This window comes from Rhinatrema bivittatum, chromosome 2 (assembly GCF_901001135.1).
Source record: "Rhinatrema bivittatum chromosome 2, aRhiBiv1.1, whole genome shotgun sequence".
Lineage (NCBI taxonomy): Eukaryota > Metazoa > Chordata > Amphibia > Gymnophiona > Rhinatrematidae > Rhinatrema > Rhinatrema bivittatum.
The window spans coordinates 39,868,161-39,882,925 of NC_042616.1; the positions used below are offsets into that span (position 1 = coordinate 39,868,161).

General features: G+C 41.0%; 2 protein-coding genes across 2 annotated transcripts; both read right to left on the reverse strand.

The window, feature by feature from the left end:
• Positions 1-953: 953 nt before the first annotated feature.
• On the reverse strand, positions 954-13,630 carry LOC115083191 (gastrula zinc finger protein XlCGF8.2DB-like). Its single transcript, XM_029586998.1, has 3 exons — positions 13,604-13,630; positions 13,055-13,097; positions 954-5,584 (listed from the first exon to the last, which is right to left on the reverse strand). The coding sequence occupies exons 1-3, from the start codon at positions 13,628-13,630 to the stop codon at positions 4,728-4,730; spliced, it is 927 nt and encodes a 308-aa protein (XP_029442858.1). The 3' UTR covers positions 954-4,727.
• LOC115083190 (gastrula zinc finger protein XlCGF26.1-like) lies at positions 4,270-4,677 on the reverse strand. Its single transcript, XM_029586997.1, has one exon. It carries the CDS (start codon positions 4,675-4,677, stop codon positions 4,270-4,272), a length of 408 nt encoding a protein of 135 aa, XP_029442857.1.
• Positions 13,631-14,765: the final 1,135 nt, after the last annotated feature.

The window sequence follows — 14,765 nt, forward strand, 5'->3', positions numbered from 1 at the left end:
AGCACAAGAATGTAATGTTTTCCACTATCAAATCCTCTCAGAATATTGTCTGTCAGTGAGAGCAGTAATGTTTCTGTGCTGTAATGTTTACGGAAGCCATGCTGCGAGGGATACAATATATTATTGTTATCTAAATGTTCAGCTAGTTGTTTTTGTACAGGTTTTTCTATTAGTTTTGAAATTAATGGTAAATTTGGAACTGGTCCGTAGTTGCTCAGGATAAGGGGGGCACTGGTTTTTTTCTTTATAATTGGTTTAATAACTGCCCCTTTAAGTATATCCGGCATTGATCCTTCCTCTAAGGATAAGTTTATGATCCGCTAGTATTGGGGAAGCTATGTTAGCTAGTTTTTTTTTATGTCCATAGTAGGCAGGGTATCAATTATATGTGGGGCAGGATTTAACTTTTTTAGCTTGGATTCCACTTTAAGGTTTGATATCTTGTCAAACGTAGATCATTGCATAACGTTTCTTTTGTATATTTTAATTTCTTGTTTCGTTGTATTTGGGATTTTGGTTCTTAAGTTTGCAATTTTGTCACTGAAAAACTGAGCTATTTCATTGCACCTATTCTCCAGTAGGTTTTGGGGAGTCTCTGTTTTATTGTTGGTAAGATCTTTAACTATGGTGAATAGTGCTCTTGGGTTATTTGCAAATTTTTCTATTTTTGAGCTGAAATATAGCTTTTTTGCATCAATAATTACTTGTTTGTAGTAAGCTAAATGTTTTCTGAATTTAGTTAATTTTTCTGTTTTATATTTCTGCCATTCTTTTTCTTTTTTTCTAAGATTTCGTTTGACTTCTTTTATCTTTTCGTTATGCCAGGGATTTATTTGTTTTGGTTCTTTGATGTGTATATATTTTGTGGGGTTTATTTCATTAGCTAGTTTATTAGTCATTTTCAACCATGCTGTTGTTGCGGAGTCGCAATCTTTATAGTCGACATCTGTTCATTTTTCCTCTAATTTGGTTTTTAGTATTTCTGTGTTATAAGGAGGACGATACTTAAATTCTGTTGGTTCTTTTTTTTGTTTTTCTTGTGGTCCTAGATATTTAATAGTAGATTGAATGAGAAAATGATCTGACCATGGAATTTGTGTATAATTTGTGTTCAATTGTTCTAGGAAGCTGTGGTTGATAAATGTCAGGTCGAGGGAGTACCCTGCTTTGTGCGTGGGTTTGTCTGTAATTAGTTTGAATCCTAGTGCTATCATTATATCAATTAGTGTCTGGCAAGTATTTGATAATGGGTAAACGTCCATGTGAAGGTTAAAATCTCCGAGCACTATGGTAGGTTTTGATGTATTTAGGTGTATCGTGAGGAATTTGATTAGTGGGGAAATGTTTAGTTTAAGGAGGCTTGGAGGACAGTAAATAAGGCATATTTGTATAGACAGATAGACAGTAGGGATTTTTTTGGCCATCATGCTTCTCTGTGATCATATATTTTATCTATATCTATTGCAGTGAACAGCTTGTAGATTGTAGGGAAGCATCTTATTAGTCAATAATTTTGGGGCTATTACTTGGTCTTCCCTTTCAAGGAGAAGGGTTCCTCCTCTTATAAGTCATTGTGGTGCTGTCTGATGAATTGCTTTTTGCAGTTTGTTAGGACTTGGAGCAAAGATGTTACATATTTGAGCCAAAAGTTGGACCTGTATCAGGGCCAGACCTCTTCCAAGTTAGGGCTCTTTTTAAGCTTGTTTCCAACTCTTTGGTTGATACTTCAAGTTATTCCTTTTTATTGTTGTTTGTCTTTTCCATGTTCTCCTGTCTCCTGTATTTTAGGTCAGACAGAGTCCATCAAGCACGGTATCCTGTTTCCAACCATGACCAATCTCGGTCACAAGTACCTGGCAGATACCCAAATAGTGGATAGATCCCATACTGTTAACAAGAATAAGTAGTGGCTTTCTGTAAGTCTACGATAACGGTTTATGGACATTTCCTCCAGGAACTTGTGCAACTTTTTTTTTTTAAATCTTACTATACTAACTTCTTTTAACACATCCTCTGGCAAAGAATTCCAGAGTTTAATTGTGCATTCAGTGAAAAAAAGATTTCTATGTATCGCTCCATAGCGAGACCATACCTAGAGTACTGTGTAAAATTCTAGTCACCATATCTCAAAAAAGATACCGCAGAACTAGAAAAAGTACAGTGAAGAGTGATGAAAATGAAATAAGGGATGGAATTGGTTTTCCTATGAGGAAAGGCTTAAGAGATTAGGGTTCTTTAGAGGTACATAAAATCATAAGTGGAGTAGAATGGGGAAATATAAATTGGTGTTAACTCTTAAAAAATTCAAAGACCAGGGATCACTCCACAAAGTTTATAAGAAGCACATTAAAAACAAAATGAACACTTGCACATCTAGGGAGGAGGAGGGAGCAAGATGGCGGGCGTGATACGGGCTGTATCAGCTGCTCCTCGATTTACTTTTGATTTACTTTTCCTATGCCTTTGAAGCGTAAAAGGAAGTTTCGGGTGTTTCCCCCCCAATACCCCTCTCCCTGGGCAGCAGATTATTTCATCTTTTATACCCAGAGGTCCAGCACTGGTTGTGGCTAAAGACTCTGTTGTGGGAATGGGTGAGGAAGCACCTGACTTGCCAGGAGAAGCAACACTCAGCCCTGAGAATCCTAGTTTGTCTCTTACAGAGAAACTCACTATTCCACTACCATCGGGAACACGCACAGATGAAGTCTTGGCGACGACTCCCTTGGTCGGGGCTGTAGGTGGAATGGCACCCGAACAGTTGTTTGCATCATTCCTGCTCGGTGAGTCCAGTGGGAAGAGCTCAGCGGCCCAACTGTCCTCTTCACCGGTTGTGCCTCAGGGAGGGCCTTTGCCATCATTTGAGCCAGTGTTATCGAGCAGTGTAAGGCCGACTTTGCAAGATTCTACCAGTAAGTCCTTTTCCTCGATCGATAAGCTGGCAGTGGTTATGTTAGATGCTATCTGGGACCTACTGGTGGGCCTCAGTAAATCCCTCAAGGATTCTAACAATAAAATTGACCTTTGGAGCACTAAGTTTGAATCCACAAAGAGAAAGTGACTCTCAGTTTGCTGCTTTTCATGAAAAGTTGGTTAAAACTGAACACACTGGAAAATCAGGCCAGACATCTAAATTTAAAATTTCTCAACTTTCCTAAAGTTTTTGGAGAGACTCCACTTACTACACTTGAAAAATACTTTGTGGATATACTGCAGTTTGACTCTGGAAAAATACCTTCAATTAATAAAGCTGGTTTCCTCCCTGCTAATCGTGGAGTGAATATTCAGAATCCTCAACCTGTTTCCTTTAATATTGCTGATAATCTGTCTAAATTTTTAGAAATTTCAGGGGTTGAAGTAGCTGAGTGCTCACCCAATATACAATTAAGCTCTGGCATTCATTGTCAGAGGATATGGTAAAGGCAGTTAGCATAGCTGTGTTTAAAAAAGGTTTGGACAGGTTTCTAGAGAAAAAGTCAATTAACTATTAATTAGTAATCAGGTAGTCTTGGGAAAACCCACTACTTATCCCTGTGTGTAAACAATATGGAAACTAATATATGAAATCCTGCCAGATACTTGTCACCTGGATTGGCTACTGTTAGAAACAGGATGCTGGGCTTGATGGACGCTTGCTCTGATCCAGGATGGCATTTCTTATATTCTTATGATATTTTTTACTCTGGGTGTCAGATTTATCTTTCCCTCTCATTCCTGCCTTTCTTCTACACTCTGCTTCCTGACCTGTCTTATATTGCTTTCATCTTCATGTGCTGCACCACTGTTGTTCTCTTGTACCTCACATGTTACCACCTCAGATTCCTCTGGCTGTACTGACATTTCTCCTAATTCTCCTTAGCTGATCTACCACATCTCCTCTGCTGCTTCACTCCAAATCTCCTCTTTCAGCCTTTATTCCTCTTTCTGCATCAGCCCTTTATTGTTCTAACATGTTATAACTTAGGTATTTATTTTCTTTAAATTTTATTAAAGATTTTAAATTTTGGTCAGTTGATTTTTCCATTTTTTCCTTGGAAATTATTCCCCTTCTAGTTTTTGGTGTGCTCTCTCTGTAAATTATTTTGATTTAAATATACATTTTGTGTTATAAAAACGATCAGAAACAATACGGGAAAGTGAGGACTAGTATAATCCACAATTGAGGGGTGTTTTTGCATTTTTGTGGATAAAAATTATTAGTCTATTATCTCCCTTTTTATGTTTAAGGGTCTACATCACTATATTTTCATAAATTCTGTGGTCTGTCAACTGCTAAAGTGGTCTATTCATTAGTGTATGGATTGTCTGGTAGCTTGTGTGGTGTGTTTTATAATTGAAGATTTCGCCACATTCTATACATGTAAATGTTTTCACTCCAGTGTGCATTCTCTTGTGCCTTCTGACCGATGGCTTCCTATTGAAGCTTTTACTACAATCAGTACAAGTAAATGGTTTCACATCCACGTGGATTCTTAGTGATGACTTCTGCCTGAAGCTTTTACCACATTCACTACCTGTGAACGGTTTGACTCCTGTATGGATTCTTTCATGTAGCAAGAGGTTTGCCCTCTGACTGAAGCTTTTACCACATTCATTATATGTGAAGGGTTTGACTCCTGTGTAACTCTTTCTTGGATTATGAGGTGTTTTCTTCTGACTCAAGTCTTTACCACATTTCATACATGTAAATTGTTTCACTCCAGTATCGATTCTCTGATGTACTGTGAGTTCTAGTATATTGTGAGTTCTTCCTTTCTTGTAAAGCTTTTCCCACATTCAGTATATGTAAATGGTTTCAATCCAGCATGGATCTTCTGGTGCCTTATGAGAGATGTCTTCTGACTGAAGCTTTCACCACATTCTTTACAAATAAATAGTTTCTCTCCTGTGTGGATTCTCTGGTGTTTTGTAAGTGATGACTTCTGACTGAAGTTTTTATCACATTCTGTACATGTGAAGGGTTTGACAGCTGTGTGGATTCTTTCATGGATTATGCGGTGGTGCTTCTGACTAAAGCTTTTACCACATTCAGTACATGTAAATGATTTTACTCCTGTGTGGATTTTTTCATGGATTGTGAGGTGTTTCTTCTGCCTGAAGCTTTTGCCACATTCTGTACATGTAAATGGTTTCACTCCAGTGTGGATTCTCTGGTGGCTTGTAAGTGATGACTTCTGACTGAAGCTTTTACCACATTCAGTACATGTAAAGGGTTTGACTCCTGTATGAATTCTTTCATGAATTATGAGGTATTTTTTCTGACTGTTGCTTTTACCACATTCACTACATGTGAATGGTTTGATTCCTGTGTGGATTCTTTCATGGTTTGTAAGGTGTTTCTTCTGCCTGAAGTTTTTTCCACATTCTGTACATGTAAATGGTTTCACTCCAGAATGGATTCTCTGGTGGCTTGTAAGTGATGACTTCTGACTGTAGCTTTTACCACATTCACTACATGTGAATGGTTTGATTCCTGTGTGGATCCTTTCATGAATTATAAGGTTTGTCTTATTACTGAAGCTTTTACCACATTCAGTACATGTAAATCGTTTCACGCTGGTGTGGATTCTCTGTTGTACTGTGTGTTCTGGAAAACATGAGTGGTACATTAGTAATAGTATAGGGGAAGCAATGACAAAGCATAAATAAAGGATACAAATATAAATAATAAATATTAAAACAACAAAAATAATCAGTCACAAACAAAAAGATGTGCACGCCAAAATCAGGAGGTGTGCATGCTATGTAAGACATGTGGGCATCCACCCAATTTTAAAAGTCACCCATTTCGAACATAAAAAGGGTATGGTGTGGGTGGGGCATTGGTGTTCTGGAGCCAAGAGATGTGTGGGTAAATAGATATGTGCCTGTATGAGGACCCAGGTCTAGTGCTGCATAACTTTACTTGAGGAGGCGTAAGACTACTGTTTTTAGGCATCTCACAGGTGTTTGAGGGATCTGGGTTAACTGGGGGGCACGCAGGCTTACAAATTAGGCGGGTTTGGAGGACCTAACTGTAGATCGATCAAACTGATCAACTGGTGAAACTGGTCATGGCATGGACATGCACCTGTTATAAAATTCCCCCACTCGTGTGGCTGAAATTTGACTTTATGTGGCTGTGTGCGCAACTTGCAAAACTGGGCATACACTTGCACACATGTATAATGTATGTGCACCCACTTGCCTGTTTGAAAGTTACCATCAAAGTCACTAGCAGATAAAAAATGCAATAAAATCAAACACACTTCTAAGTTAAAACATAATTTTTAATAAGTAATAAACTATAAAATATCAAAAACAACAAATCAGTACAATCCCAACATGATCATGTTTCAGGCATTGCCTGCTTCAGGGGCTATATGAATTCAAAATCAGAAAAAATAGTGAAAAGCTGTGAGATGCCTAAAAATGAAAAAAAACAGGCATTATCCAGTGCTAAGAATAGAAAGTAAATAAATAAATATATATAATCATTAAACAACAAATATTTATAACAGAAAAGATCTTTAAGAGGAATTTTTTCATGTATACAGGAGAAAAATACCTAAAAGAGCTCTGCCAAAGAATTAACAATAAAACCAAAAACTGTTAGAGCACACCTCTACTTAATGAAGAGGAGGAGAAGCACCAGATAGGGACCACTGTTCTGAAAGGTTTTGCCTATCAGGGGTGGATTGGCCTATCAGGGTTTTGGGCATGCCCTGGTGGGCCAGTCAGGCCAGTCACGTGACTGGTGTTGATTGTAGCAGCCCCATACCTGTGGAGCTGCTGTGATCAATAACAGGCCCCACAGCAGCTCTCCTGGCAGAGCGGGAGTCTATTTGTTCACTTTTGGTTTTTTCCCTGCAGCTCCATGGAGTGTTTCTGGCTCCCACCACGGCTCCATCCGCCTATCTTTTTTTTTTTTTTCCCCCCCCTTACGGCATTCTTGATGCACTATGGAACTGATCCCCTCATCCCCATGGAGGTGGAAAACACGCCTGTCACCTCTTTTCAGTCCAGTCCTTGTGTCCTGCCTTAACTGCTGCTTCTTATCTTCTTCTTGAGCTCTGCCGCCTGCCAATCCCCACCTTAGGTTGGGACTGTGAAGAAATTATAACACTTCCCCCCTCCCCCCACCACCACCATGCATCGGGGTCTTCCTGACCACCTCTTCCCACACCAGTACCATCAGCATATAACCCTGTCTGGATTTCCCCTGACCACCGATGTAAATAAAAATATATTTTTTAAATATATTCAGAGGAGGCAGAGGAAAAGAGTGAGTGACAATGGGAGTAAGTCAGTGAGTGTGTGGCTGCAAGTGTGCGCGTGAGAGTCATGTGTGCATATTTGTGTGTGTGTCAGCATGTGCAAGGGAAAATGCGGGCACGCGGGTGTGTGTGTGTGTGCCAACAAAGGTGCATGGGAGCAGGCATGTTGTCAGCAGGCACGTACGAGGGAACATGCATGCGTTCTGTGTATGACAAGGAGTGAGTGTGTGTCAGAGATTGTGTGTGTGTGTATATCAGAGAGCATGAGAGTGAGGTTATCAGAGAATATATGTAAGGGAGGAGAAAGATTGTGCATCCCTACCCCTACTAATCCACAACAATCTCAGAATGATTACAAATTAAAAGTTTCCAAGTATATAAAGCGGAGGATTTATTAATTCTTACTGGTTTTAATTACTGTGCAAGGGAAAATGCTCACTGACGTACTCCCATTGTCACTCACTCTTTTCCTCTGCCTCCTCTGAATATATTAAAAAAATATATTTTTATTTACATTGGTGGTCAGGGGAAATCCAGACAGGGTTATATACTGATGGTACTGGTGTGGGAAGAGGTGGTCAGGAAGGCCCCAATGCATGGTGGGGGGGGAAGTGTTATAATTTCTTTCCCAGCATAATCCCCCCTGCCCATCATCCCCTTCTCCCTCGTTATTTTACTCCTATTTTATCCTAGTCTATTTTAACTAATATTATGTTATATTGTTAACTATTTTTCTATTCTCTGCTATATACTCACACAATGTTATTCCCCATGTTATTGCCACCCCCTACGTTTCATCACTCCCACTGCCCTCACCTTGTTTTGGTCCTCGTTCTGTGGCTCCCCCCTTCCCTGTTCCATGTAATTTTCTCTCTTAGTTCATTGTAAACCGATATGATGTACCCACGAATGTTGGTATAAAAAAAAGTTGTTAAATAAATTGTGTGTTATCTGATGTGTCTGCTGTTATTATTGATGATTTATATTTCTTGATTTCATTGTTTGATGTTTTATGAGGAATGGTGATGTTTCTGTTTTTCCCTTATTCCACTGTATACAGAGTCTGGCTTCTTGCAGTTTCCAGTTCAGTTTTTGTCTGCACCTTTCTATTTATACATTATGGTCCACCTATTCTATATTTGATAAGGGTCTGTCTGTGTACTGCATGTGTGTCCAATGTGAGGTATTCTGCTAACGTGTAGTTTATTTTTTTGTGGGGATCTGTAGCAGCCTGGTTTGTTCTGTCTTCCTAATAGAAGGCGTATTGGTGTTTTAGAGCCTGGTGTAATACTTGCAGTGTTGCCTTTTCATAAGTAGGATTGTCATTGTTTGAGTGCTGGCATTTAGTGCTGTTTTGGTATGGGAGGTTTACTACATAATAATTGTAATTTAGTTTACTCCAGGCTTTCTGAGAGCAGAGCCTACACACAACATGTGTTAGACTAGGCCAAATGCAAGATGGGATCCAAGTGACTTTTTACATTTTTTTTTTTTTGTGGCATTTTCTGATTGGCACCATAGCAGTGCATGAAAGTGTAATGTACTTGCTGTAAGTAATCGTTTTTCCTCAAAAGATTGTACTTGCAGTACATCCTTTTTTATGTAAAATCTATAGTCATAAATGCATAATTTGTAATTATATGTGGGGAGGGAGGGGCTGGGAAGTACAAGGATGTAAGGTTCACCTATGACACCTATTACCCTTCCACCAGCCCTGGCGCCACTTGGGAAAGCAGGATTGTGGAGCTGTCCTGGGACTCTCCTTAGTCTTGGCCAGGGCTTAATTTTTCTTTTTATAAGACCTGGAGGAAGAACATGGATCACTTCTTGGTTGTGGAACCACTGAGTCTTCTGGAGAGCGGGGGTACCAAGGAGGGATGATGCGGCATTAATGGAGCAGGGGCACTCATCGTAGGCAGATTTGAAAAACCCGGCACGCATAAAAACCGGGGAGATACGCGCGTGACGTGGGGATTTTCAAATGCCCATGGCCGTGCGCGTATATCTTGGTAGGCGCCGAAAAATGGGTGGGCCAGGGCGGGGCAGCACCATTAGGGATCCCACCGGCCCATGCAACCTGCTTCTGCATGGGAGAGCGGATAGGTTTTAAAACAAAAAAGGTTAGTTAGCGTGATTTTAGGGGTTGGGGCGGATAGGGGGAAAAGAAGGCAGGTTAGGTAGGGGGTTTAGGAAGTTCCCTCCCACTCCGCTCCTTTATTGGACTGGACTGGGAGGGAACTGGGGAAAAGGCCTAGTCCATCGCCACGTGCATCTAGTAAATTCCCCCCCCCACTTACGTACGAGACAGCACTCACATGCACATGTGCGGGCTGATATAAAATCATATGCGCGGGCAGTGGATTTTGTAACATGCGCACTTCGACGTGCGCATGTTATAAAATCTGTGCGTCCATGTGCACGCGCTGAGAACCACGTGCGGGTTTAAAGGTTACCATCTCTGTGAGCACATGAGCAGCAGCAGAATGACAGAATGTGTGAGTCAGAGACAGTGTTGTTTAGAGGGATCTTTTTGTGTCACAGAGAGAGACATCCAAACACACTCTTCGGGGTAGATATTTAAATGCTAACCGTTTTTCTAATTTATCCAAATAGATAACTGGATATTCAACAGCTGCTATATAGCTGGATAAGTCCTACTTATCCAGCTATCTAGCCCTAAACATAATTTGAATATCCTGCCCTTTGTATCTGAGTGTATGTGTGAGTGGGTGTCTTTTTTTCCCTGACAGACATCCACACACATACATCCATACACACTCTCTCTCTCTCCCTGTGACACAGACAAGACACATCCACACAGAGAGAGAGAATGTTTGTTGGGTGTCTATGTGTCAGAGAGAAAGACACAAAGTGGGTGTCTGAAAGTGCGTGTGTGGGTGTTTTTTGTCTGAGTGACTGGGAGTGTTTCTGTCTGACGCTGGCTGGCAGTGTAGTTGTCTCATTAGTTGGCAACTGGTTCAAGAGCTGATTGGTTGACAAGAAACTAACACTAGATTAGGAATCCAGGATATATATGTATATAAATGTCTGAGATGTAACCAAATTTGGAGGGGGGGTGGGGGGCAACTGATTGCATGGATGGAATGGGACCCAAGTTCTTGGTCTTGTGTGTGCTCCATTACTTTCAGGCTGAAGCAATATAGTGTGCTCAGCCGAGCGCACGGTTTAACCTGTGACTGAATGCGTCCACAATCCCTTATGCTATAAGGGGACTAGCGCGTCCAAAACGCGTGTCCAACCCCTCGTGAAGGTAATAGTGCTTATCACGTGCAAGTTGGCAAGGCTATTCAAATTCAAAAAAAAAATGTGCGCCCAACACACACATTTTGACCTACAAAAATTAACGCCTGCCCGGAGCAGGCGTTAATTCTTGATGAGTCCAAAAAAATAACAGAAAAGCAGAAAATACTGTTTTTCTGTTCCTTTTTTCGGTTCCTCTTACTTAATATCATTGCGATATTAAGTCGGAGGAAATGAAATCACTGTTCATAAAAGTTGATGTAAAATGTTCAAAATATTTATTGGATAAGCTACGGTTAATTGTACGAAGTTGTAGTATCTGTAAACCGGAGTGAAGGCATCTAGCTATACTTCGGTAAAAAAAACCTCATAAATAAATAAATAAATAAATAAATAAATAAATAAATAAATAAGAGAATTAAAATAAAAAAAAAAGAAAAGTGTGCCTGCGATCAGGTTAGGAAAACAAATGCTCATAAAACTGAGCGTCCATTTTCCTAACCAGCTGACAGCCACCTCTCTCCTGGGTGCCCGCTGCCAAGGAGGTGCTAGGGGCATGCAATTTCCCTAACGTCTCCTTTTTATCACAGCACCTGATTTAAATATTAAATTGGCAAGCGTTAAGGGAGCGGACGCTCAATCATGAGTGCCCGTTTAACGCGTGCCGATATTGCATCGGCCTGTTATTTAGAAAAAAAAAAGGTGAAATATATGGGGCCGATATTTAAGCAAGTTTGCTTACTCGAAACGGTGTTTTCTGTAGATAGCAGATGCTGTTTGGGTGCAGACATTCTTTTCTCCAAGATAGAATTTTGCTTTGCTGAGCCTGTGCGGCACTTCCCATGCGCAGCGCGTCATCAGTCTCCTCGGTTAGTAATAAAGCTAAAAGGCAGCGCCCTGGTCATCAAGGAGCAGAAAAAAGCATATCCAGGGAGGAGGGAGGGTACATGTATAGCTAATTCATCCTGCTATCTATGGAAAACCCTGTTTATCGTAAGCAAACTGTTTTTTTTCCGTCGATAAGAAGGCTGAATTAACCATGCTGTTTGGGAGTCCCAAGTTTAAAGTAAAAATAAAAATGTATGGAACAGAGGTGTCCCATCCCATTCTTAGCATCACTTTTTTTTTTAACCCTACTCCCCCAGTGGACATGGTTTTCTGGTTCAACACACTTGATAGTACTGCTTGACCCAACCCGCTGAGGCCGTCAGCTGGTCTAAGCAGTAGTGTGCGGTGAAGGCATGGACTGATGACCAAGTAGCCACTCTACATATATCCTCGAAGGGCACATTTCATAGATGTGTGAGGAAGGACGCTGTGGCTCGTACCCGATGAGCAGTAATGGATCCTGTCAAGGGCAAGTGTGCTGAATTATGAAGAATTGAATACAATTTGTGATCCAGTTGGATATCGCTCTCTTGGAGACTGCTACTCCCAATGAGTTAGGGTTGAGTGAGACGAATAATGAGTGAGGGATTGCCGGTGAGGCCAAGTCCTTTGTTTATAGTAAGCCAGTGCTCTCTTATTTATTTATTTATTTATTTATTTATAATTTTTATATACCGAAATTCTTGTATGGATACAAATCAATCCGGTTTACATATAACAGGAAGCCAAGGGCTTAAGGAAAGCCAAGGTTTACATGTAACAGTTTAACAGAACGTTAAACGTTAAACTTACAGTCTAACAAATGCAGCAGAGTCTGTCTTTTATTTTTATGTGGTTTAGGAAAGAAGATGTGGCTTGACTGATGTGAAAAGCTGAAACTACTTCAGGTAGGAATTTGGGGTGAGTCCTGGGTACTACCTTGTTGTGCTACAATTGTAAGTTGGGAGAGAAGTGAACCAAAGCTTGTAGTTTGCTTACTTTTGGGCAGAGGTTATTGCTATGAGAAAAACCACTTTCCCAGTGAGAAACTTCAAATGCACAGACTGTAGTGGTTCGAAGGGACTTTTCATTAGTTGACAAGACCATGTTCATATCCCAGGGCACTGGAGGTTTCTGGATGGGAAGATGAAGGTTAAAGAGTCCTCTCATGAAACGAGATACCAAGGGGTGGGAAGTCACTGAGGAATCCTTGTCCCTTTCGTGATAGGCAGCTGTAGCATTTAGGTGGACTCTTAGGGATGATGTTGCTGAGCCCGGCGTGGAGAGATGAAGTAAGTAGCTGAGGATCTCTTTGGGTGCCAAGGAAAAGGGGCTAACGACCTGAGATTGACACCATTTTGGGAGGGGCCAAATATCATGGGGGGCATCACCACAATATTGAACCCCTCCCTGACAAACTATTGTGGCAGTACGGTGGTGCAATTTTTATTGCAAAAAACCCCCACTGCAATGCAGTACAGGGCCTAATTGCACGATGGTGGCCACCACGGGCAGGGCTGCAATCACTTAAAAGGCCCAAGATCTGAAAATCCTTCCATCCCCCAATCAGCAAAATAGCCCCTGGATAAACCCAGGCCAGACTAGTGGGATTATGCACACCAACCAGTAGATGGAGACAAAGATCAACAGGTTCACTGATGTTACTTACATACCTCCATGCTGACACCAATCTTCCAATATTCCTCTAAAAGTCAACTGTGGACAAGTTTAATACCATCAGTTATCAAACATATTGCAACAGGCAATATATTTATTTAAACCAGCAAACTTCCTGAAAAACAAGGAAGCAAAAACGAAGGAAGCATTCCCAACAGAAACCATAGATACCTCACCCGCATTTATTTATTTATTTATTTATTTATTTAAAGCCTTTTATATACCGATGTTCATGTTATAGTAAATATTGTTTTGGTTTACAAAGAACAAAGTTAGAAAATACATCGAACATGATACATATAACAAGGCGAATGTAATAAGAATTATAGAAATTATCGCTAAACCAAAACACTTAGAAATACATCAAAACATATTAAATGTGTGTGATACAAATAACAGGGCGAAGTTAGTAAGGATTACTGATAAACTAGAACTTAGGATTGCATCAAATGTAATAAACACAGTAGTATGAAGAATGTGAGCATATAGGCATATACCCGAAGAACAGTTGAACAAAAGGGCATTTGCCTCAGCGGATTTTCTACCTCGGATACAACTCCAATCTGGACCATAACTCTACTACCTGCTTAAAAGCAAATTCCCCTGAAAGTACGGAGTGTAAAACTTTGCATGACACTGGCAGTATAGGGAGGGCCCTGGCCTGGTCCGACTATATTAAAGGAAAGGAAACTATCAGCTAAGCAATAATTTCACCTTATTTATTTATAATGGAGAAATTACTTACCTGATAATTTAGTTTTCCTTAGTGTAGACAGATGGACTCAGGACCAATGGGCATAGTGTACTCCTGATAGCAGTTGGAGATGGATCAGATTTCAATCTGACGTCAGCCCTAGTACATTTACCCCTGCAGGAAGTGCAGCTCCTCAGTATTCTCCTCGAAAAGCATTGTGGATATATGTATGACTGAATAATTTGAATAACTTGATTACTTTATAACTTGGATAACTTGATTAATTTGAACTGGTTGAATTGGCTATAGCTAGAGACCGCCAGTGCCCTTAACTGAGAAATGTCGACACCCGGTAGGATGGGTGTCCTAGATGAATGAAAGCATGGCTTACCCTTGAATCCCAAACCAGCTGGGAGGCTGCCCGTGACCCACTTAGTACTGCCCTTGCAAATGTTGTGTCCTCCCAAACCTGAACATCCAGGCGGTAAAACCTGGAGAAGTGTGGATGGAGGACCATGTCGCCGCCCTACAGATCTCGGCGGGTGACAGCATTTTGGTTTCCGCCCAGGACACTGCCTGGGCTCTAGTAGAATGGGCCTTGACTTGTAAAGGCAGTGGCTTGCCTGCTTCTACGTAGGCCGCCTTGATGACTTCTTTGATCCAGTGGGCTATGGTTGCTCGCGAGACCGCTTCCCCCTGCTTCTTCCCACTGTGAAGGACGAATAGATGGTCCGTCTTTCATATGGATTCTGACCTTTCCAGGTATCGGACTAGGAGTCTGCCAACGTTGAGATGGTGTAGACTTCGAGCCTCTTCCGAATTCTTATGCTCATCTGGCGATGGTAGTGAGATGGTTTGGTTGAGATGGAAGTGAGAGACCATTTTGGGGAGGAATGACGGAACTGTGCGTAACTGGATGGTTCCCAGGGTGAGTCTGAGGAACGGCTCTCAGCAGGACAGTGCTTGTAGCTTGGATATACGACAGGCTGAACAGACTGCCAGCAGGAAGGCTG